Here is a 24,869-nt window from a genome sequence, read left to right on the forward strand (position 1 = left end):
GGTCACGCGATTCGGTAGAAAAAATGTTTGCAAATAACCCCCTTTGATCACTAGGAGCGCTAGACTGACGACCGGCAGGGATATTAAAGCCACGAGCGCTGCGTGTATATGGCTTAATGTTATTCGTATACGGACGCACGCGTGGTCCACCGGCGCAATAGACAACGACGACGACGATAGACGGTCAACAAACGTTTACAAAAAAAAATTAAAAACGCTATAAACGAACAGTCGTGCTAAAATAATAGTAGTGACAATTTATTAATTAATTTATAATATATTTTACGAGATACAGGGTTACGATCAATAGTTAAACAGTTTATCGGTTTGTATTGAGTAAACGTAATACACAGTGAAGTAAAAAAAATAATAGTAATTTAAACCTTGTGGTTGTTCACGTCGGGCGAGTCGAAATAACTGCAACACCCTACAAGACGCTGCAAGGCCTTGGCGTCAGTCTGTCTACTAAATCTCTTGGTCGGGCCAAGCGTTTATATTGTCGAAAAAACGATACGTCCAATTATTGTGATCTACGTGCCGGATCGACAACGACGTCATGATAAAGTTGGTATGTATATTATTGAATTCTATGTATGTGATTAGTGTGAATAATATCAGAGACTATCGTGACTCGATAGTATCGCAATATCATATTATAATGATTATAACATTTATAACGTACTACGTGTGTGACTATGTTACACATAGTTCATCGGTAAACTCGGCAAAAGCTTAAAAAGCACGACTCTATCATATGAATATAATATTTCGTAAACAATAATACGCCGTTAACTATACAAAAAAAAATTGTAAAATTAATAGTCAGCTGCCCTTATTCTAACAGCTGCCGTTGAACCCAGACCGGACAATAATAGGCGTATAAAATTATTTATTATAATATGATGCGTCATATATTCGTCATGTATTCATTCGGCTTATACTAGCGGACTACTATAATATACATTTTTAAAACAACCGAAAAAGTTATCCTACAACAGTGCATTTGAGTAAATAATGGATATTATTGTGTTATAAACTATTTGAATTCAGTGACAAGTCATTGCAAACGAAGTCAGTTGAGTTGTGGGACTGCGTGAGCAAGCTCTAATTATAACAATATTTTATAATTCATATTTAATATTAATATTAGCAATTTATTTATTATCCAATATAGTAATTGTAGGTTGAACTAATTTTTGATAAAAGTAATGCACATATTATACAATAATTAGTTATAGGCTAATGCTACAAACAAATTAAATTTACTATAACTATTTTAAAATCTTTATTATGTAAAAAAAAAAAAATAACTTTAGTCAGGGTTTAAAAATGGAATAATTTTTTTTTCTGATTTGTTATTAAATTTTAAACATGATTTATTTTTAAATTTAAAATTTTGTTTTTATGTGTTTACAATTTTAGATTTGATTTATAGTTTTTTTATATACTTACGCCTTATGTGTAGGGTCGTTGCTTACATGTTCGATATACGTGATTGTAAAACCACCTGAGAAAATACTAATAGTGTTAAGTAGGTATTACCTACTAGTAAACAATATAACCAAATTGGCTATTATTGAATTTTAATTAATTTTTCTTTAAATTTTTAATCGATTTTCCCGTAAAAAATTAATAAAAAAAATATTATAAGTCTTATATGAATGATATATGTTTAATTTTTTTCGATTTAAACGTTATTTCGAGTAGGTATTATTTTAAAAAAATCAAATTTTATACAATTTTTTTATCATTTTTTTTCATCATTTTTCAGATTTTTAAATTTTATATTGATGTTCTAAATCACTGGTTCCCAAACTGGGGGGGCACGCTCAGTTTTTATTGATTAAATTATTTTTATTTTAAAACTTGAGAGAAAAATATTTGATTGGAAATCTTTATCTGTTATCGAGTATCAATAACAGATAACCGATAAAGATTATAAATGTTTGGCCGCAGCGTGTAACTTAATCGTTTTATATCACGTTATCTGTAAATTAATCTATCAAATATTGAACCAAGCATAAAAAAACTGTCGAATGAAAAGTATTGTCAGCATTAAAATTATTATTATTTATTATTACTATTATTTATATTTCATAATGATTATCATCAATAAAAAAGTTGTCATTCCGAATATTGTATAGAATATAAAATATAGATAGTTTATATGTAAAGTACACTAAAAAAGATGATCGAATTTTTACAATTTATAGGAGGGGGCGCGAGATTTACGAAAATCTACAAAGAGGGGCGTAAAATAGGAGAAGTTGGGAACCACTATTCCTAATTAATATAGAAATTGAATTTAAATCTCTATTATATTAATTCATATTAAACTATTTCAAATTACTACTATTAATATTTTTGAATTACAACTAAATATCAAAAATCATCAAATGCCAAAAAATTATTTTAGTTTTAAATATCAAATGTAGTCAATACTTTAATTTCAAATGCTAATAAAAAATTATGCTTAACTTTTTTGTTATTATTTCAGAAGTAAAAAAATTTAATATACTTTTAAGATTTAAGTATTGAAATTAAAAATAGCACACATTTATAACTACAAAATAGTTTTTAAACTCCAAATGCTTAAGATAAATAAATAATTTTAAATTTCTATAAATATTCTAGTATTTTCTATTAACCATTCTATGATATATGAAAGGCAGACTTCTGGTACGCCTACCAAAGTTATATTATAAACAACTTGTACATGAAATCGGAAATAAAGAAAATAATTACTCAAAACACAGTAAAATTGAGTAAGAAATTTGAATGCACGGTTTTTAAAGAAGTTTAGAATAAAATGTAATAATCTGAAAGAATTAATACTTCCGTATGATAAATTATTATTTAGTTAAATTTGTAATAACAAGTTTAATCGAAACTTATATTTTTTGAAATAATTTCTTCTAAATACTTTTTTATTCTATTTATCATTATTCAGTTACAAAAATTAAAAAAAAATATTATTTTTAATGTATACTTCCAATATATTGAAATAAATATCAGCAAGTTTTATGTAATCGTTTATTTTTTCAAGTAGTTGCGAACACAGTTATTTAATTTTAAATAATATTAAATAATTACTCGTTAAAATATTTAAATCGACAACTAGATTCATTATATTAATTTTCTTCAGTTTTTTTGCATGTAAACAATTTTACGCGAGTGCGATTGACAATAATAATATCGAGACTGATAATTTTTTTTCCAGCGAGAAACCCTGTACCAGGTGTTGTTTAGGCGGAAAAACGAGAATGACATACTTATTGATCAACCAAACAAGAAGAAATTGGCCAGGGTCCTCAACCTAATGGATTTGACGTTTCTTGGCGTTGGGTCTACGTTGGGCGTAGGCATTTATGTACTCGCTGGAAATGTTGCCAGAATAGAAGCCGGGCCAGCCGTTGTGCTGTCATTCGTTTTGGCTGCTTTGGCGTCAGCTTTCGCAGGTGAAACAAGAATAAAAGAAAAATAATTAATGTTAACAACATGAATTTTTAATTATGGTTTTGTTGAAACAAATTAAAAATTTCGGTGAACCACGGCTGTATTCCAACTACATCACTCATTTACTGGTTAAGTCAATTCCAATTAAAATTCAATAAGTAGTTTTGGATGATAAGGAAAACAAAACTTTATTTTATAAATATAATTGCCCGGGGTTTGAAATATTTTGAAATAATTTATTATACTTTTTTTAAGTTGGTTAATTTATTCGTAATAATTTAAATATGATTTACATTATTTTGAATGGGTTTTCTATAAATTATTTAAAAAAACAAGATGAACTTACTTGAAAAATATTTCCTGTGGAACCAATCGCAATTGAATATAAAAATAAAATTAGTTTATCTATCACAATTTAAGGGCATAACTAATATTTGAACTACTCTACAGTAGAAAAACTCTTGGATAAATATAGCCTATTAATTTAGATTTAATGAAAACTTTATAAAGTTTAAATTGCACTACTCTAGAACTTACCATTGGATAGTGTATATTGTTAAATTCCTTACCGTCCCTTTGAGGAGAATTATTATCTTCTATGAAACGCTTGAGCACTCCTGAAAGTCTATACCGAAAGTAACATACCAGTATTATTATTAACGACTCAATAACATATTATATTTACAGGCCTGTGTTACGCTGAATTCGCAGCGCGAGTGCCAAGAGCTGGGTCGGCTTACGTTTACAGTTATGTCGGAGTTGGCGAATTCGTCGCGTTCGTGATCGGGTGGAATCTAATACTCGAATATGTCATCGGTGAGTGATATTAAGACTTAAGACATATCCAGCTTATACTGTATAGTTGTTTTATCGTAATATCTCATTGTGCGGGATTCCGGGAATACAAAATCTGAAGCATATTACCGGAATATACCAAGGGTGCGTTCGGATGGCATAATAATACGTACCTACGTGGCAACTAGGGAGGTCAGATATAATGAGTTTATACAGTAGAAAAGAGTGATTTTCAACCTGAATGGTTTCAAGATCTAATTTCGTTATTATCCATATTTTTTAAACCACAAGTATCCATTTTCTTTTTTTCTTTTTTTTTAAAACTGATATTGATTTATACTCGTAGTATTTGTAAAAATAAATCAATTTTTTATTAATATATTTATTTTATTAGCTTCATTCAAGATTCAGTTGAATGAAAACAATTTTAATATATTTCTTTTTTTTTTTTTAAAGTGTAAATACTTAAGTATATCATGACCTTGACCAAAGTTATTGGTTTATGACATACCAGATGAATAACACTGCAAACTGCAGTGAACAATTAATTTTAAAAGCTTATAAAAAGTATTTTATAATATTAAATTGATGTTCTAAATATTAGGACGTCTAGAAATAAAGAAAATAAATAAATAAAATTACAATAATATGCTGAATTATTGATGAAAAGTTTAGGTTTGGTTCGAAAATGTCAGCACTTGTTAAAATATGTTGAAATGTAATATTAATTAAATGTTACTACGCGTTAAAGGTACTGCAAGCGTCGCCAAAGCTTTCAGTAATTACATCGATGCGCTGTTGGACTATCCCGTGAAAACCACCATGACCTATCTCTTTCCTATAAACGTCAGTTTTTTGGCCGATTATCCAGATGTTTTGTCGTTCAGTCTCGTGATACTATTATCGAGTGAGTAGAATATTGTATCAACATAAACAAAATAGCCGCTATATTTATTTACATTAAATTATCACTAATTTATATTATTACGTTGCAGTTATACTGTCATGGGGAGTTCGAGAATCTACAATGATCAACAACATATTTACATTCGTTAATTTATTGACTGTGGTCACTGTTATTATAACAGGATTATTTAGAGGTAATATATTTTATTTTTATATTAAATGCACATTATCCGTAATGGTAAATTATAATTATAATTTACATCAACGTAATATTTTTTTGTTGTCGTTATGATAGTTAATTTGCACAATTGGAGTATACCAAAACAAGACATACCAAAAAGCGCAAAAGGTGGTGAAGGTGGTTTTATGCCTTTTGGATGGGCCGGAGTGACTGCGGGGGCGGCCAAATGTTTTTACGGGTTCATTGGTTTTGACAGTGTAGCTACTACAGGTGAACGTCAAGTATAATAATAATATTTATTAAGTTATATTTAAATTAACAAAAACTGGTTAATAACACTAATATTGTATCATGTGGTCTACCATTAAGGATAAAATCCTTGTTTTAATAGACGAGAATCTCTAAAAGATAATAATAATTTAATATTATAAGATGATAATAATAATAATGTGATTAAATAATTATAAATAAAAATAAATTTTATAGTATTCATAAAATTATTTTACAAATTTAATTTACTAATTCATAACCATCTCTTTAATAATAGGTAACTTAAAAAATAACAAATATTTAACAATTTTTTGTTTCAGTAGGGACTAGTGAGATAGATTTTCATATAATCAATAATCTGTTGTAAGATCATTTTTATAATATTTTGCAATTTTTATTCTGAAAATTTTAATATATTGACTCTGGATAATTTCTTTGAAATTTTTTCATTTTTTTTTTTCGGATATTTTTAGTTTTATAACCACAAAAATAAAATTTTGCTTTATTTTAAGTTACTATTTAAATCTAATCAATATTTTGAAGTATCGATGGCATAATTAATTTTATTCTTTAAGCAATAATATCTATTTATAACATAAAGTAATTAATATATATTCACAGGAGAAGAAGCGAAAAAACCGAAACGGGATATCCCGTTGGCCATCATATTGTCGTTGACTATCATAACGTTTGCATATTGTTGTATCAGTTCAGTCTTAACTCTAATGTGGCCGTATTATGATCAGGTAATGATCAATTTAAAAATCAAAATTCACCTTTTGTTTATAGTACCTTTATGGTTCAACTATTTTTTTAATTTTTTTTTTTATATACTTAAATAGGTACCAGTATTATTATGTACTCTTTACGTTGCATAATTCTTAAGTTTGTTAGTCATATTTTATGTCAATGTTGCGTTTCACACCATAAATTAAATTTCAAGCAGAGATAAACAGTAGCCAGTATTTTAATTAATTAATGTATTTGGAAGATATGTACATATATTTTGTATTATCTGGTTGTACCACACTAGTTAATTAGTAGAAGTTAAAAACATATATTAGTTTTCCTAATATTTTAAAAACTAACAGCTGCTTAAATATAATATATTATTCCTGTATCAAATTATAATATTTTACATCTAATTTTTTAGTCTTCATTGATTATAAACCTGAAAAATATTTTATTTGTTATTATAATACTATAGTCCATAATGACTTTGATCCTGGCTCTCTGATTTGAGCTTTTATTAAAATCGTTTTCCAAAATGATTCTCTAAACGGCTATAAAAATATACGTAATAAAGAAGGTATGAGATTAAATTTTCAAATAATTAACGAAAATTCTATTAGACCGCATCCTTAAGAACACCTCGTGATTTTTATTCTTATCGCTTTAATTTGTAACATAATTTTTAATTACCAATGGATTTATAATATTTGACTTCGAACTATAAATATTTTCACTTATCACACATTATAGGACATCGACGCACCATTTCCGTACGTCTACGATCATCTCGGTTGGACGACTTTGAAAATGATTGTTTCATCCGGCGCTATATTTGCTATGTTTGCCAGGTAAGAACACGTTTGTCAAGAACCTCGGTGATGTCTTAATCGCGAATACTACAAAATTTACAGTCTCTTAGCAAGCATGTTCTCGATGCCGAGGATTCTGATGACTATGGCAGAAGACGGTCTCATGTTCAGTATGTTTTCAATCATTCACCCAAAGTTTAAGACTCCTCTATTAGCAACTCTGTTGTCGGGTCTATTCGCAGGTACGTATGATATTGATACGATCATTACGATTTCTCGATTTATGATTAACATCTGCAATATTGACCCTGTGCAATTAATAAACGTCGTCTTTTAGGTATTGTGACAGCACTTTTGAATCTTGATCAGCTGATGAACATGATGTCGATTGGCACGTTGTTGGCGTACACGATAGTGTGCATTTGTGTGCTGATGTTACGGTACAAAAACGATTCGGACGTCGACGAGCCTATGCTCAAACAGAGCAATGGTGAATCAGAGACCAAAGGATTAGTAAAGGTGGTAGACAAGTATTTTAATTTGTCCAACGTCAGTAACGCCAATAAAGACAGTCAGTGCGTTTCCACGAAAATCATTATATTGTTCAGTACGTTTTGAGAAATGACATAGCTTGCCGACGGCTGTTAATAATTAATAACTTTTCACAATTTATTTTAACTCCTCATTTGTACTTTGACAGTTTGCACTTCAGCGTTGTTTAGCTTTATAACTGTACAACAAGAGTGTGTCACGACCGTTCATCAATGGTGTGATGAAAACAACATCAACGGAACGACCTTCCAACCAGGTTGCGTCAAAAACACCAGCAACGATAAAACTTTCGAACCAAAATGTGTCAAAAACAGCATAGCGATGTATGCTAGCGCCATTTTGGCAATCGGATTGTTGCTTCTGTTGCTGTTACTGACTAGACAACCCCAATCGAACAAAAAACTTTCATTCAAGGTACAAAGTATTATCATTATAAATTGTACATAGCCATATACAGATACGATTAAAAATAGTATACAAATAAACCAAGAATATCACACATCATTAAAAATATATATATATATTAACACAAATAGAAAAAAAGTAAGTTTAAAAAGATGTCTATAAATAATTGCCTTGCAGTAACAAAAACGATAGTATAAAAATAATTGTTTAACATTTTAAGTATTTATAGTCATTATTAATCTTGAAGTTACAACATAAATGTTGATCTTGTCAAAAACTTATCTTTCGTAAATATTTTGTTATTTTATTTCCATAACTTGATTATTTTGAAAAGCACTGCATTTTTAAAGTATTTTTATTGTTGTGAAGTGCTATGACAGACAGTAAAATAAATCACTGTTAAACTAAAACATTCACCAGTCCACTCTAGAGGTAACAGATAAAATGCACATTGCACATATTTTTATGAATGTATTTAATTTATAGTTTTATTAACTGTAATTTAATCGTGAGAATTTGTTTTGTAAACAAGTAATATTTTTAATACTCATAATATGTTTCGTTTTCGCAGGTTCCATTAGTTCCGCTCATACCGTGCATTAGCATATTGATGAACATTTACTTGATGATGAAACTCGACGTAATCACTTGGATTCGTTTTAGTATATGGCTGTTGTTTGGTCTATGCATATATACACTTTATGGCATGAATAACAGTGTTGAAGGCTTAAGACGGAGAGCGGAGTCGAAAAAAAGTCAGTCGAATTCTGAAGAGACGAAACACCAGATTTCCTCCATCAACTTATAGACACACGCATAGTGGTGATAATATATAGACTAAAACATATTTTGAACCCAAATAAAAACCAACCATTATGCGAAAGACGTCTCTTTTTTAACACACCGTACAGAGTGATAGCCGTTCGTAAAATATTTACTTATACCTACCAGTATTCAGTTTTATACCTACGTCTTACAAATAAAAAATATTTCATGTACATGTATGTTGAATGACTGTGTATAATTCGATATTTTTGCTTTCGTGTTTTTAACTACCTACCGTTTCATTACAATCCTTCTCTAATTCTATGCTTCAGGAATCGGCTGTGCTCAAATAAAATATTAAGTAACCTCGTAATTAGTTTCTAGTTGAAAAGTAACACAGCTCCTAGTCCGTAACTACCACTTAAAATATTTTTCTTATCTCTAATATTTTTTAGCCATTCTGACGGTTTTCGGCGTTTGACTTAGTGAATCATGTCTATCTGATAGAAACATCTAGATCTCTTGAAAATGTTTGAATCTATTGTACCTATGACTACATTTTTCCTCATTTAACACTACTATAATGTTTCTATTTATAGTGTTCTCTTGCTCAGTTTTTTGCCCACCCATGATATTTCTTAAGGTGAAATATCATCACGTTTACTATTTACGCTTTTTGTAAATTGTGCCCCTTATATTCTCCTGAACTTCAATCATCTCAATTTTGATGATACCACATAAACATATATTTACGTGTGTTAATTCTACATATGAGACTGTATACTTTTACAATCCAACATTTTATAATAAGTGGTATTGTAACAAATTCTAGTTCAACTTATGTGTTTTTGTACTATACTAACAGAAGCAAACATTACTAATTAATAATAATAGTAATAAAAATTAAAAATATCCTTAGAAATAGATATAACAGTATATTTTTGCTGTAAATAGTTTTTGTATTCAATGATTTATTATTAAATTTTAGTTAAACACACAATAATTAACTCAAAAACAATATAAGTGTAGTGAATTTCCTTTTTTTATTTTATCCTAATATTTTGATATATATTTTTACAAATAAAATATTAACGCCATTTTTTATATATTCAATACGTAACAAACATTTCAAAAATAACGAAATTGTGTAACTCAACAATTCTGAGTAGTTTTTTAAAATCCTAAACGATAAAAATGTTCATGCTAGTGAAATTCGTTTCCGCAGTACTTTTATTTAAAGTTATATTATTTTCTCTAGATTTTGTTATTATAACTTCTTTCTATGAATGTATTCTTCATCATTAAAATATTCATTTTTGTAATTAAAATGGTATGTATTTGTCACCACTACAATACAATACAATTATTATAGTTATTTTTTTTTCATGTAAAAATGTATTATTATTTAAACTCCTATAGCTAACAAAGATGTAACAAAAATAGTTAACTCATTTGAATTGGACAAAACTATTTTATCCTTTAAAAATGTTTACTTTATTATTATATAATATGTGGTTGTACGTGGTAATTTATGTGATCCAAAATATCAACACTTGGACTAAAGGACATTACAGATATATTATGTATTATTATTATTATGAAATTTTATTGAAATTGTAAACTAGAATTCTAAAACTATATATTATATATTAAAATTAAATTTTATTATGTGAATAACATTATAATATACTTTCATATACATATAAATAACGTTTTGTGTCCAGCGTTATATACCAAATTGGAGAATTTATCGCATTCATCATCCGTTGAAATCTACTCATTGAAAATCTTATTGGTTTTTTCAATCGTCACTATGGAGTAACTGGTATCTTATATTCTCGTCGGTCGATAGAAAATAAAATAATAATAATACTAATTATACCAAAAATAACTGAAATTATTGATAAACGTTGTGCATTTGTTTACGGGGAGATGGGTATGTAACTCATACGACATTCGAGCGTGCAGCTCTCATAAAAAAATTAACATCATTAGTCCAAATCGTTTGATAGATAACCAAATCGTTTGATAGATAACAATACTGTTGTAGACTAATTTTAAAAGTTTATCTTAATGGAATGAAATAAATCAATATAATTTGTATAATATGTAAATCATTTCGTTGTGTTAAATTTTGATTTATCTAATGTAAAACAAAAAAATTAAATAAACGGACAGCCCGAAGAAAAAATATAGAATATCCAAACTTTTGCAATATTCACATTGACTCCTTTTTCGATTATTTTGATTTTGCATTATTCTTTGTTATCAGCGTAATTGCAACTAAGTGTTTGCATACTTTTAGCATACAGTCACGTATCGGTATGATGAAATTACAATAGCATTGAAAGTTTGTGTGAACATGTGCAAAATTAAAAATGATTACACAACAAAATATGAAATTAAAAAAAAAAAAAAACTGATATTATAATAAGACGTATTGAAAATAATAATTACGAGTTATGAGACAGGTATAAGTTGTGTGCCAAAATTCACGTCTGTGATGTTTTCCTGATCTTTTGAATCTAGACTATTATGTAACTGCAGTATTTAAGTCTGATTGTAAATTTATTTTAGTAGATTTATCGTGGGCGTCATAGAGCAGCTATAGATTGAATGCCAAAATTGCACGAATAATCAGTCAGTCTATAACTAATAATTTTGTTCATCTAAACATAATATCATGAAATGCAATATAATTTAGCGCAAAGGTAATTTGAATGAGGAGTTGGGACGCAATATACATATCTATCAATTTTTTCGTCTATTGAAGTGCGTCTGCATGATAGTCTTGTGTATAATAATTATCAGGGCAATTAAATCGTATTTTATTGAATGGTAGGTATGTAATATACTGAGTTAAATTTCAGAATGTTAACTTATCGCACTATTCACATTCAATGGCGGTCAATAATTATTGTCCATTATCGAGATGTAGTGGGCAGATACTATTGTCAATATTTAAATATGGTTTTGCATTGACGAATTAATAATAGATTATCAGAAATGACTGGAAAACTTTATGAGAATAATAATCTATACAGTATGAATAAACTACAACGTCATAGTGAAAATGAAGTCCTCGATAACCGAACTAAAAATCCGTTTAATGTCAGCGCTTATATTAATATTATACAACAATTTAGATAATAAGTTCTTTTATAATTACATCCTGATATTATTTTAAACATAAACTTTAATGTATATTGTATAGCAATATTTTTATTAAAAACAAACATGTCAAGGGTACAAAGTTATAAAGTTACTATCCTATTCTACGATCAAATACAGCTCTTGTAAATACAAAGATATATTTATGACACATAATAATTTCTGTAATACCTAAAGTCTACATAATATTATGTTTTTGACACTTTCATGTGTTTTATAACAGCTGATGATATTGAAAACTTTCTTCTTATTTACATAGTTAATTTTTATATTATTTTAATTTAAAAAAGACATTTTCCTCAATGCATGCATATAGTGTAAAATTAAAATAGTGCACTATATAAAGCAGTATATCCAATACATACATTACAAATAAAAATATACAAAGTACCTTCTATTTATCTATTAATATCTAAATTATAAATCATTTTCCAAGAGTACTGAATAGTTATATATATATATAACATAAATATTCAATAATTAATTTAGTTTGTTATAAATATAGTAACCACTTATGGAAATTATGGTAATTTGTATAGATAAGATAAATTTAACTAATTGTTTTAATATATATATATATATATATATATATATATTATACTATAATGCCTATTATATTAATTATTAATGAACCAATTCATATAAGCTAGTTTTTACATATTTATTGCAATATTGCAACATCATTTAAAGTTATTTTATTGAATCTAAAACCTTAATGAATAAGTTATCAGTTAATTAATAAATTTCAATAAAATTATAGATAAAATAGTTATTCAAATTATTACAAACAAAAACATTTCCTTATATTATGTTTAACCGATTATTAATTATCTATTTTTTTAAACAAGCAAAATATGTTCTTGAACAGTACTAATTGGATTTGCCTTACATTGTTTTTTTAACTTTACTTGTAGCTGAAAGTGTTCGAGAACTGTCTACTTTCAACAAAATTTTTGACATCTTTATAATACAAAGTGTCATATTAAATATTCTGATTCAAACGTAAAACACTAATATTTTAAAACAACTAAAATGATGACGATCAAACGAGCACTTTCAGAAAATTACTTAAACTAGTCTATTTTTTATTCGGTCATATTTACGCATAGAGTGAAATGAACAACGAAATTCTTAGGAGTATAGTAATTATATATTTAGCATGAATTTTTGATGAAAAAGAATATGATAATTAACTTATGTCATTATTTCATATGACCCCTGAACAATTGTAATCATCGCAAAAATATTAAATAATATTCGAAATTTTAAATACGCCGATCATGGACCATCGATTTAAGACAGTGTATATCAAAATCAAAAATGATCAAGATTTGCACATTGTTAAATTATTGGCTGAATGCAAAATGGTAAATGTCGATACTCAGTATTTTTCAAGGGCGTTCACAATTATACTTTAATGTTTAGAATGAATATTTAATGATATCTTATCAAATTATGTATACCTTTAACTTTTCCAATAGTTGTCTGTCAAATGTAATAATATAATATACATATAAAATATTATAGCAGTACTATGATATTTTGACAATATAATCTTAAACTCCATTATTTAAGAAATTTATGTGGATCAATATCGATCAAATTATAATGATATTTATATATTATGATCATATATTAATAAATTATTCAATAAAAAGGTTCGAAATGTTGAAAATGAATTGAAAATAATAAAGGTAAGACTTTCGCTTCTATCAATTCATTATTATCTTTTTAGGCGCGGTATAGTTATTCAAGTATTCCACTACTTCTGCTTTCGCTATTAATGGGCAAATTTAATGTTGCTTTTGTCCCTTAGAAACCTTTAAAATGTAGTTAAGTTAAATGTATAATATAATTCAGTAATGTATTTTAATATTATAATTTAGAAGTATGTGCTTTGTGTTTGAAATAGTCTTAACAAATATCGAAACATCATAATATCACTTTTGTTGTTATTAATCACATTAATTATGCCAAATAGAACTCTGAAAACTTAAGGAGATCTATTCTTTAAGGTTTGATAAAAATAAAAAAATGTAATTATTGCAGGTTGATTTTAAAATGTAGTCTAAAGAATTTAAATTTATTCAAAAATACAATTAATTAAAAATTAACTATAGTTTGATTTTTTTTTTTTTTTTTATATTTGTTTCAGTACTTCTGTGTTTGAGCACTATACTAAACGTATAGAACTCAAGTACAAGATTTGGATAAGATTCATCATGTGGCTCATATGCGGTGAGTATATTTACCTTTACATTCATTTAACTAATTATATCATAAGCACTTATGCATGAACTCGTGTAAGTATAATACTTAATATAGTATCTATTGTATGTGTTTTTTAAAGAGTATAAATGCACGTCAACTATAAGATTATGACAAGTATGGCTAATTTTTTTTTATTTATTTCGTATACGTTGCTAAATAGTATATTTTCACAGTGATTATATATCTTAATTCGCGTAAAGCCTTTATTATTTTCAAAAATATGTTCCGTTTATTTTATATTGCAATACATATACCTAGCATGTTTAATTAATAATTTACGTTATTATAGTGATCAAAACACGTGCTTATGGTATGTAAAGACTTGTTGATGTTTAATGTCTAATAAATGGTGTTAAGTAGAATATTATAAAACCATGACTGCAACTTGTTAAACAATACAGGGATTTAATGCATTTATGTGATTAGCAAAAACGAATAACCAAAGTGTTCGATTCTTAATTTGTTTTATTAGAGTTAATATTTTAATTACAATAGAAATATTATGTATTTTCAAAACTTCATAGGTATTTAATTTAAAATCGTATCATGTTAATAAAAATTTTAAATGTTGGCTTTAATTATATATTATTTTACCTTTTTGATTCCTTTTCAGTAATTTTATCAATTCTTTATTCTTAATATTTACAAGATTATAAATATATATTTTGTTCTAAGGCATCGTCACAATAAGGAAAGTAATAAAATTATCAAAAAACTGGGAAGTTACAACTCAAATAAAATTTGTAAAATTATACATAAGTCGGAATTATATCCAAACACATCGTTAGTTCTTTTGTATATTTCAAAAAAATATGTATACGCACTTATATGAGGTAGTTTATTACTTATAATTTAGGTAAAATATAATATATTAATAATTATTTAGTTTATAGTTGATACATATTTTACATTTTTTTTTATATATTTTACATTTTTAAACTGTCATCATCATTAAAATAAAAAGGTAAAATTATGTGTCTTCAATATAATTTTTAGAAATTAAAATAAATTATAATTAATGTTTAATTTAAAAAATGTAAATTTCCATTACCTTTAAGATTATTTAGGTATAGCAGTATATTCGTTATAATGAAAATATATCTATCACAATATTACGATTAGTTTCTTCTTTTTGTAGAAATATATTTTTATATTAACTTCAATTTATTAAAAACATTAAAATATTACAATAATTATTTGTTTCGTTTACGATATTGTCAAATACATATTGAACATTTACTAAAAGATTTTAGAATATTAGGAGATAACATAGTTTTATAAAAGTAACTTGTTATATCTTTTTAAGCAATTTAATTTGAGTAAAAACTAAAAAACCAAAATTTTCAGACTAGAAACTTTTAAAATCTTTTAAGCTTACAAATCATAGTTACCTAGAGTTATGACACAATAAACTATTGCAGTATTGTGTCTACTCAATATACATAAATTCAAGTATCGTTATTAAACACTATGTGTCTCAGTGCATAAAATACATTTCTATTTAATAATTGGTTTAAATTAATTTTACATTCTTAAATTTTCCAGATATTTAGATAATCAGTTTTTTAAGTAATTTAGGTATATAATAATAGGTTTATTCTTAATTTTTAAAATTATTAAGTATAAAACTTAAAAATCAAGTTTAATTATACACAGTCATTGATAATTTAATAATAATGTAGAAAATTCGAGTTATAATTCGTGATATTTTGCTTAAATCTATTAAATTTTAATCGATAAATTAAAACAAAATGTATAAAAAATGACGTGTTAGCATAATATTTAATATGGTACACAATCATATGTTTTTGTTATTTTGTAACTAAAATTATGAATATATCAATAACGAATAAACGGTTAAAGTCGACATCACGTACAATAAACATGATTTGTACACGACGCGACCCCGTTTTTAATAATTTAACATAATGTTTAAATGTTGCAGTTCGTGTAAAAAATTAAAAAAAAAACATTTATACTACAATATATAATAATAATATAATAATAATGCGTGATTCGATAATTCAATGCTTTAAATGGTCAGTTTCTCATTTATATAAACAAATAATAAAAGTTAAAAAAAAAAAACGTCTCTGCAGCGCCAGCACTAAAATAATATCTACACACATAGTAGAACGGGCATGAACGTATGCACGTGCAGCGCAACAATTTCGGTGAATCCTTTGCTCACCTGGAGCGCTATAATAGACAGACGGCCAAGCAGAATAAAAACGACGAGCTCGCGTGCATACGGCTCATAATTATCCGTTCACGGACGCGCGAGCGGTCTACCGCGATTACCAACGACTACGATCACGGACGTTATCAGTGAAAAAAATTCCGAAACCCCTAAACGAATAACCATAATAAAATAACAATAATAATCGAAACCACGGGCCGTCTAACATCCGAATCTAAAACTACAACAGACACGGCGATAATAGTACATCGTGCTGAAATCCACTGGTGTTGATCGTTATGTACTAACTCCACAAAAAATTTAAAAAATATAAATTCGTTTTGGAATCAGACTTAAAAAAAAAAAAAAACAATAGTCTTCCACCGTGTGCCACAACCCACAAGACCCCACCGGTATATAAGCGCCACTCGAACCTCCGAATCGCTCAGCAGGAAGTCGTCTCGCCGTCTGAAACCCGCTGCCGTAGCATCTGATCGTGAAAACGGAAAATCCGACCAATTGTGATCTACGCACCGGATCGACGACGGCATCATGGACGGTTCTTGGTGGAATTCGGTATGTATAATATATAGTTAGAGATTAATATAATATGATAAACGTAAATTGTATTACAATCGACTATTAAGAAATGCGACATCGGAATTATGCATAGTATAACAACTGAAAATCAAAAACTCTTGGTTTCTGATATTTGAAAGTGTCCGCTATTCAATGTGTTAAATTTATAGTTAACTCGAAAAAAAACTCCATTCATTATTCGGAGGTATCCGTTAACTGAAATTCTATCGTGTACGTATGTGTTAAACGCAGTATATTTTTCACCGGAAACCTCGAGACGATGTATTATACACTGAAAAATAAACTATTGCCAATTTTAAAAATAATCAAACCTAATTTACTAGAGCAGTAGTCTTCAATTTTGTTTTACGGTGGACTAAATCTTAATATGCTTTAGTACCGTGGATCAACATTTTTTAAAACCTGTTAGTAAAAAAATAATAAATTAAAACCAATGAAAATTAGTATTTTTTTTTCAAAATATTAATTAGCTTGGCTGTATATAGGAGACCCCTGCCCTAAAGTTTTAAATATAAACATTCTACTTTGGTCAATAGAGAAAATCCTTAAGTATATAAATTCTGATAAAAGATAAGTCCAGGAAGTAAGTCGTACTACTTCACCACATAAGTAATAGAGGTTTTATTTTAAAAAATTGAATACAAATAGATAAGTTTCTCACTTTCTATCGCAAGCTAATAGGCCTTAACGCCCTCCCCTCTTATACATTATGTGTATAATATATTTTTTTACGGAATAAATAGTTCATACGTTTTAAAATCTAAAAATTTTAAATAAATACTATTGTAATTAAATCTTATTTTTATTATTGCGTGAATTATATCTATGAATATTGTGCACTGAAATAACTATAATAGAAATATTTCTGAAAAAAATATACCCCCCCACCTCATTTCAGATTTCTAGATTCGCACATGATCATTTTAATATTATATCTTTAACTAAAAGTTATATATTACAATATCATTGAACAAATAGTACATAACAACCTTTTTTTAATAATAATATATTAAACTGTTAACATGGTACATACTCACCAGTGAGTTTTATGTAAATGTGACATGCACTCTATATATATATATATATATATATGTATCGTTATCTCAAATACCAAGTATTAAATATCAACTGTATTTATTTTCGACTATATACGTTACATACATTATCGATAAAAGTCAAGTACGGATTTTTAATAAAATTACAAGTATCGCCAACGTTTATGTTTGGTAAACAATATTTTAAACATTTTAGAACGTTGCTCGTTATATTATAATATAAATCAGCGTATAAATTGATAAATCCTACCTATTACTCTATTGGTCATTTAATTTTTTTAAATTAATTTATAGAATTTTTATTTACGTATGTTACATAGCCTTTAATTTTTTGTAATATAATAAATAATTTTTTCTTTTGATTATACTCATTATATTTTATACTTTGTGTGCATAATAAAAATAACGAATACCTAAACCAATTATTTATTTATTTTTTTTTATGTAAACAAACGTATATCCATACAAAAATATTTACAATAATATTATTTTATATACTTTATAACACAATTGACAAATCAATTATTTTTGTAAAATATTTCATACCTTGTTTTAATATATATGACTATTTTTGAAAACAAAATAAGTAATTACCTAATTATTGCAGTCATTTTGAATTAGAAGTTGAATATATGTATATACTATATATATATAACCAATACATATGTATTTATATGATACAATCAAAGACTTTTTAATTAAACTATGTGCTAGTGAGTTGTGGTAAACTCTGTAGGTGTATTGTAGATTAGGTTTGAAATTAAGCTATTGTAAAATCTTTTGAATTATCAGGTATAAAAATTATTTTGCTGCTATTAGTAATTGGTATTTAAAATGTTTGAGATTTTCGTACGACTTGTTTTTGATCGAGTCGTCATTTTATACTCAAATTGTATAGTAGGCATCGACATTTAAATAACGAAAAAAAAAATTACTTCATTTCTTATTTGTATTATACAAGTATAAGTGGGATTATGTATAGATTAGATATAGATACATTTCAGAGCATAAGTCGCTTACTATAGTGTACTATTATTGCTAGTGGTCAGAAATGCATACAAAACAAGATTAACAAATTATACACCGCCGTATTAGTAACATTTAGGCTAATGAACCATTGATTCTGACATACAGGTACGTTGTTTAATCTTCAATCATTAAATTAATAAATTAAAATATAAATTAGTAAGCATTAAAATTATAACACACTGTATGCGTTACAAATATATAAAAATATCAATATTATATTGATATTGTATAATATTTAGATAATGGTTCGACAAAAAACACTTATATTTTCCGATAAAATTGTTATGTAAAAATACCAGTAGTATTTTAAATATTTAATAAATCATTATTTGACAGAAATGGACAATTATTTTCCAATTAATTCAAATTATTTAAAACGTGATTTTACTTTTTTATTTGTATACTATGTATATTATGTAAAAGAATGGTATAGATAATAATTATTTTGATACCCTTATGTTTTATAGCCATTCCTTGAAATGGATGCTCAGCTTAGTTGCGTTCTTTAGTATGGTACTGAGCATAAAATACGAAGTAATAATTTACGTGAAGTATTTTTAAATAAATACAATTTTTAAATACTACGTGTAAAATTAAAAATGTTTTTCCCGAAAAATTTTTCTATAATATATTTTTGTACGGAATATTTGTAGACATATTTTGTTACACAATATTTTGTACATATCGTATCAGATAGAAGTAATAAGTTTGATTAAATATAAAGATCTACTGAAATATGTTTGAGCGATACATTCTCAACAGATTAACTGCTTTAGGTATGTCCAGTTTCAGCAAAAACATGGTTATTTGTTCGTAAACAAAAATATGTTACAAACTTATCGAAAAATAACATTTATCTGTTTAAAGTATATTATGTAACAATTTAATATACACTTAAACTTTACTCACGCACAATTCCATGATTATTTTGTAGCCAAAAAATTAGTTTACGTTGGCAAATCGTTTACGAATGTTTCATTTAGAATGTTTATGTAATAAAATATTATACATGAGATCAAACCATATTATTTTTACATAACATTTACAGTATAAAGTGAAATTATTCACTAATTTGTTATAATTAAAATTTTTCAAACGAATGGTGTCTTTTAGTACACATATTATAATGACAAGTTATTTCCCCAATCGTCAGGATTTAGATTCTCGTCAACTGTCCAAAACGAATTTATGAATTATAATAATGTTGCTTACATCTGTGAAAATATGTACAATATTTATGCTAAATAATTTTTGCACAATACATTTTGTATGTGTATATTATTGGCGTTCTTGTCGAAAACACATTCACTCCGAAACTATATAATACGAATCGTAAACACGTATAACATACTTACCCTAATCAACATCCAAATATCATTACATGTAATGATTGTGTCTGAAATTATAATCAGTAAAGCTAGTAAGTTATATCTAAATAAAAAATTTAACAGGTACCCATTAGAGTAAAAATAAATGTTCCATAAGAGCAAAAAAAAAAAACCTTTTTAACAAGCTATAAACACAAATAAATTTTACGAGAATAAAGAATATTTTATAAGTTAGATATGAGTTTATACTGAATATGTTGTATAGTTATCTTGAATGATTATCGACCTTCACCGTAATTAATACTATACTTAAACTGAACTCAATCACTGTTGATGTATTTTTGAATTGTAGAAATATTGTATATTATATTTAATTAAAATGAATAATTTAATTTAATATAATTAATAATTATAAAATGAAACTTATGTGTAACGGGTGCAATATTTATTTTTGCGCTTTTATCCCACTATTAAGGTACAAAGTGCAAAATTAAATGAATTTGCACTTTTGGTCTATCGAAAAAAAATAGACGATTTGCGCTTTTGAGTTTCACCGGAATAATATAACTAATCGTTATATTTTATATTTTATATTTTCTATTACAATAACTTACAAAAATCACTCAAAAGATCAAAACAAATACTAACTACAATAAAATACGTTATTATAAAAAATATATTTCAAAAAATGCATATTATGTCAATTATTTGTAGATATATATATAGTTACATAATATTATACATATATATTTAGTTAATTATAACTACACAAGTTAACATTAAAAACGATTAAATGCATTTATATCAAGAGGTTTAATACTTTTTCCAATTCGTTCCAAATTTTATAAAATATGAAAATTATATTTTACATTTTAGTTTTCACCTTAATTAAAATTTTTTTCCATTTATTTATTGTCTCATAAAGATTTAAGGGGTTTTACAATGTAGAATATTAACAAAAATCATAAACAGAAAAAAATTTCAGGCCTTGTAAAATTGTTGATTATTGATAGGTAACTCTTTTTTTTTTTAAATGAAAGAAAAATACTTTTTACAACTTACATTTAAGTATTTAACTATGACTTTTTATTCTATTTCAAATAATAGTATACAATAATTTGTAAAAGAAGCTTTTATCTTTTTTAAAATACATATGATAAAGTTCGAAATTAAAATGTTATTAAGAAACTAAAATCAATGAGGGTTATAAAATATTTCTCTCTTTTTTAAAGTAATAAGATTTGGCGGATTCTGCAGAATACGATTATTATGTCCAATGAGTACATTTATGATTTTAAAATGACATTGGTATCGGAGATATTTTAACTTAAATTCAATTAATACAATAACGTTTCAATAAATAATATTAATCATAATTAAATTATCGTTAAAGCACATTGTCAATATTTGATACATAATCGATGTTCATAAACGATATTATATCATGATAGCCGAATGCATATTGTCTATAGTAAGTTATTGGATTCACTAAGTACCTGCTTAATTTATCTTTTCTTGTAAACAATTCTGCCCAGAGAAACTAAACCGCAAACAAAATTTGGCCGTGGTATTTTAATAAAGCAATAAAATATTATAAAAAACGTACTAAGTATCTATGATAAAACATTTTTATGTATTTATACTTCGTTTACTTTTACCTATACGCGAGCCTATACTATTCTTTAAGGTACAAATTTTTGAATGACCGTGAATAAAAACGGAGTTTTATTCGTTTTATTGGCATTAAACGTTACTATTTGTAATGCGTATGACCGGCAAGGACAAGCCGTAATCACCTTGAGCAGTACGCGACTCCGCTATAGCAAAACTGGTAATTATGTTTGTATCTATAATAAATTAATAAGTGAATTGATTGGTAAAACTAACGAAGTTAGTCGGAATAATAAGCGGATGATTGAAATCAGTCGATATTATGAATTCAGAAACCTGTCCGATACTTCAACATTCATCTTTAATATTATACTGAATACTGCAATGCATACTTTTAGAATTATGTTTTTGACGGAGAAGGGGTTAGGTTTATAATTTGTTATAATATATTTAACATAATAATTGATATAAGAGAGGCTTAACTAGAAAATCATCTATAAGAGTTTGTAAATCTCCCTGAAATTTCGTGAGAGAAAAGGTGTTGTAGCCCTTTATGTGTTCATAATATTTACCACAGAACTGGGCGTAGCCCGTTTCACCAAAAAATTACCCTCCCCATTTCACCCAAACTAGTTGAGATCAATTTAAAATTGAGTTGACAATGATTGTTGACAATTATTTGTGTTCATTTTTTTGGAAGTCAATATATAATGTAGTACATAAATCATATAATAATAAATCATTAAGTGTTAACCAAAGAATATTACGAAGAGGCGATACTTTTTAATAAAGTTTGGTGCAGTGAGTTTATAAATACTCAGTATACGGTCGGTATGGGCTTATTTGACAACGACTGGATTTCTCATGCGTTATCTACATATTATATTGTTGTTCAATTTACACAAACGATATCCTAATCATGTACTAATTACCTTTTTCGGGATCAATAAATTGTCTAGTTGTCTGTAGAAGTGTAGAACACATCATACCTACTAAATGATATCAAAGTATTATAAAAATAATATACAACAATATTTGACTGAACCATTACCAATTTTATTTTAAATTGATCTAAACTACTCTATGTGAATCGGGAATCATATAATATAAAAATTTGAGCGAAACGGATACCACTCACAGAACTGTTGTGGTGATACAACTATAAATTTACGTTTTTTGGCAATTCGGTATTTTTATAGACAGTTTCTCACAATTTTAAATAGTTTTTTTTTTTTTTAAATTGAACTTAAGGCCCGGCAATTAGGGCCATTAACTGTTTGTAGGAGTTATGAACTATGGTAAGGGGTAAGGTTGGTACGGTAGGTTGTATTTTACGATTGTTACGGTTGATAGAAAACACGTGTATGTGTGGCAAGGTTTTTAACCACTATGATCCCGAGTGGTCACCCATTCGGGAGCTAATAGCTATGGCTGTTATTTACTCTCAGTCGTATTCTGCGACTGGTAGCAGCCAATGCGCCACGCCAAGCCACTTTAAATAGTTTATAAATTAATGTAATTCGCAATTTATAAATTATCTAAATTTTATTGTACGATATTTAAAACCAGCATAGGCGTGCACAGTCTTTGTTTGCAGTGTATGCGACGGATAAAATGTGCCTCTACTCAGCAAATATATAAAAGCCCCTAAAATTAATCCACATAAATATGATAAAACTTATGATTACTACTTCTTAATAGAAAATAATAGATTTTTCATCTTTTTTCTCTTACTATACAATAAATTATAAAACTAAAATATTTTTTTAAAGACATATTTATTGAAATTAAAATTTACATTATACATTATCTTAATAATTCAAGCCTAATCTCTTTCCTGGTATAAGGACTTAAAATTCTTCAGTGTAAATATTAATTATTATTAGTTTTAATTATTTAATCAAAATTACTGACAAAAATTTAATTTCTAGGACACAGTATTTAAAAGCCAAAATAATATAAAATATTGTATTTCTAATTACTATTATTTTTTTGTGCAGCATAGTTAGTATAGACATTGTACGTACTATAATATTTACCATAGCGAAAAACCTCACACAACTATAGTAATAAACGCAAAATATAAAAATGTAGTAACCACGAATTGTTTTACGTAAGTATCTATTAAGGGCGACGACTATCTGGCGACGCGGTGTATTTGTATAGGAAAAAAAATTAAATCTCTAATGCGTAGTATAATATTATAATATGTGGGATTTCAGCAAAACACTCAAGTCCACTATTGTATTATATCAGACGTCTGGTGTTTGTTTTATATATTTTTTTTTAGTTCGTATCGTTTTGTGTCATTATTAATGAAATTATAACCTGCAACGGCAGCTATTATGTAGTATACATTTTATTATTTTAATGACTGTATTATTATAATAATATAATATAATACAAACATTATTCGCGTCACATTTCAAAAAAAAAAAAAAAAAAAAATTAGAATATGACGTTAATTGAAAAAACCCAAAACGATTACATTGATCACAATTTAAAATCTAGGTGTGATACAATACTTCGTTCAGTCATTTGAAAAACCTCACCCTAGGCCAACTAGTAAACCTCAATAATTGCAATATTATTACTATGTATTTGCACGGGTAAGCCAACTATGACTGAGGACGTCGAAAACCGGTATTACGATAAATGTTTTTTAACGGTATGGTAATAATAGTGAGTTATATACTTATATATTCACGTAATAATAATGTATCTATGTATTCAATAATAATATTTGTCAAAGAA

At 26.7% G+C, this 24,869-nt stretch overlaps 2 protein-coding genes across 2 annotated transcripts in view; both read left to right on the forward strand.

Moving 5' to 3' along the window:
* Positions 1-556: 556 nt before the first annotated feature.
* LOC112597625 (cationic amino acid transporter 2-like) lies at positions 557-9,135 on the forward strand. The gene is made up of 12 exons (XM_025343743.1): positions 557-568; positions 3,221-3,458; positions 4,144-4,272; positions 5,003-5,158; positions 5,247-5,351; positions 5,453-5,608; positions 6,230-6,354; positions 7,091-7,188; positions 7,252-7,391; positions 7,487-7,756; positions 7,850-8,115; positions 8,678-9,135. The coding sequence occupies exons 1-12, from the start codon at positions 557-559 to the stop codon at positions 8,912-8,914; spliced, it is 1,932 nt and encodes a 643-aa protein (XP_025199528.1). The 3' UTR covers positions 8,915-9,135.
* A 7,418-nt stretch (positions 9,136-16,553) lies between these two features.
* Positions 16,554-24,869, forward strand: part of LOC112597626 (cationic amino acid transporter 2-like) — a 31,119-nt gene continuing 22,803 nt past the window's right edge. The window contains exon 1 of the mRNA XM_025343744.1: positions 16,554-17,068. Coding sequence (XP_025199529.1) covers positions 17,045-17,068 — 24 coding nt within the window. The 5' untranslated portion in view covers positions 16,554-17,044. The remainder of the gene's footprint in view (positions 17,069-24,869) is intronic.

Source organism: Melanaphis sacchari, unplaced genomic scaffold (genome assembly GCF_002803265.2).
Source record: "Melanaphis sacchari strain LSU unplaced genomic scaffold, SCAv2.0 Contig42_pilon_pilon, whole genome shotgun sequence".
In the NCBI taxonomy this organism is placed as follows: Eukaryota; Metazoa; Arthropoda; class Insecta; order Hemiptera; family Aphididae; genus Melanaphis; species Melanaphis sacchari.

Coding starts and splice junctions, on each gene's coding strand:
- LOC112597625 (XM_025343743.1), top strand. Junction 5,609..6,229: donor TGACAGTGTAGCTACTACAG/GTGAACGTCAAG, acceptor ATATATTCACAG/GAGAAGAAGCGAAAAAACCG. Junction 8,116..8,677: donor ACAAAAAACTTTCATTCAAG/GTACAAAGTATT, acceptor TCGTTTTCGCAG/GTTCCATTAGTTCCGCTCAT.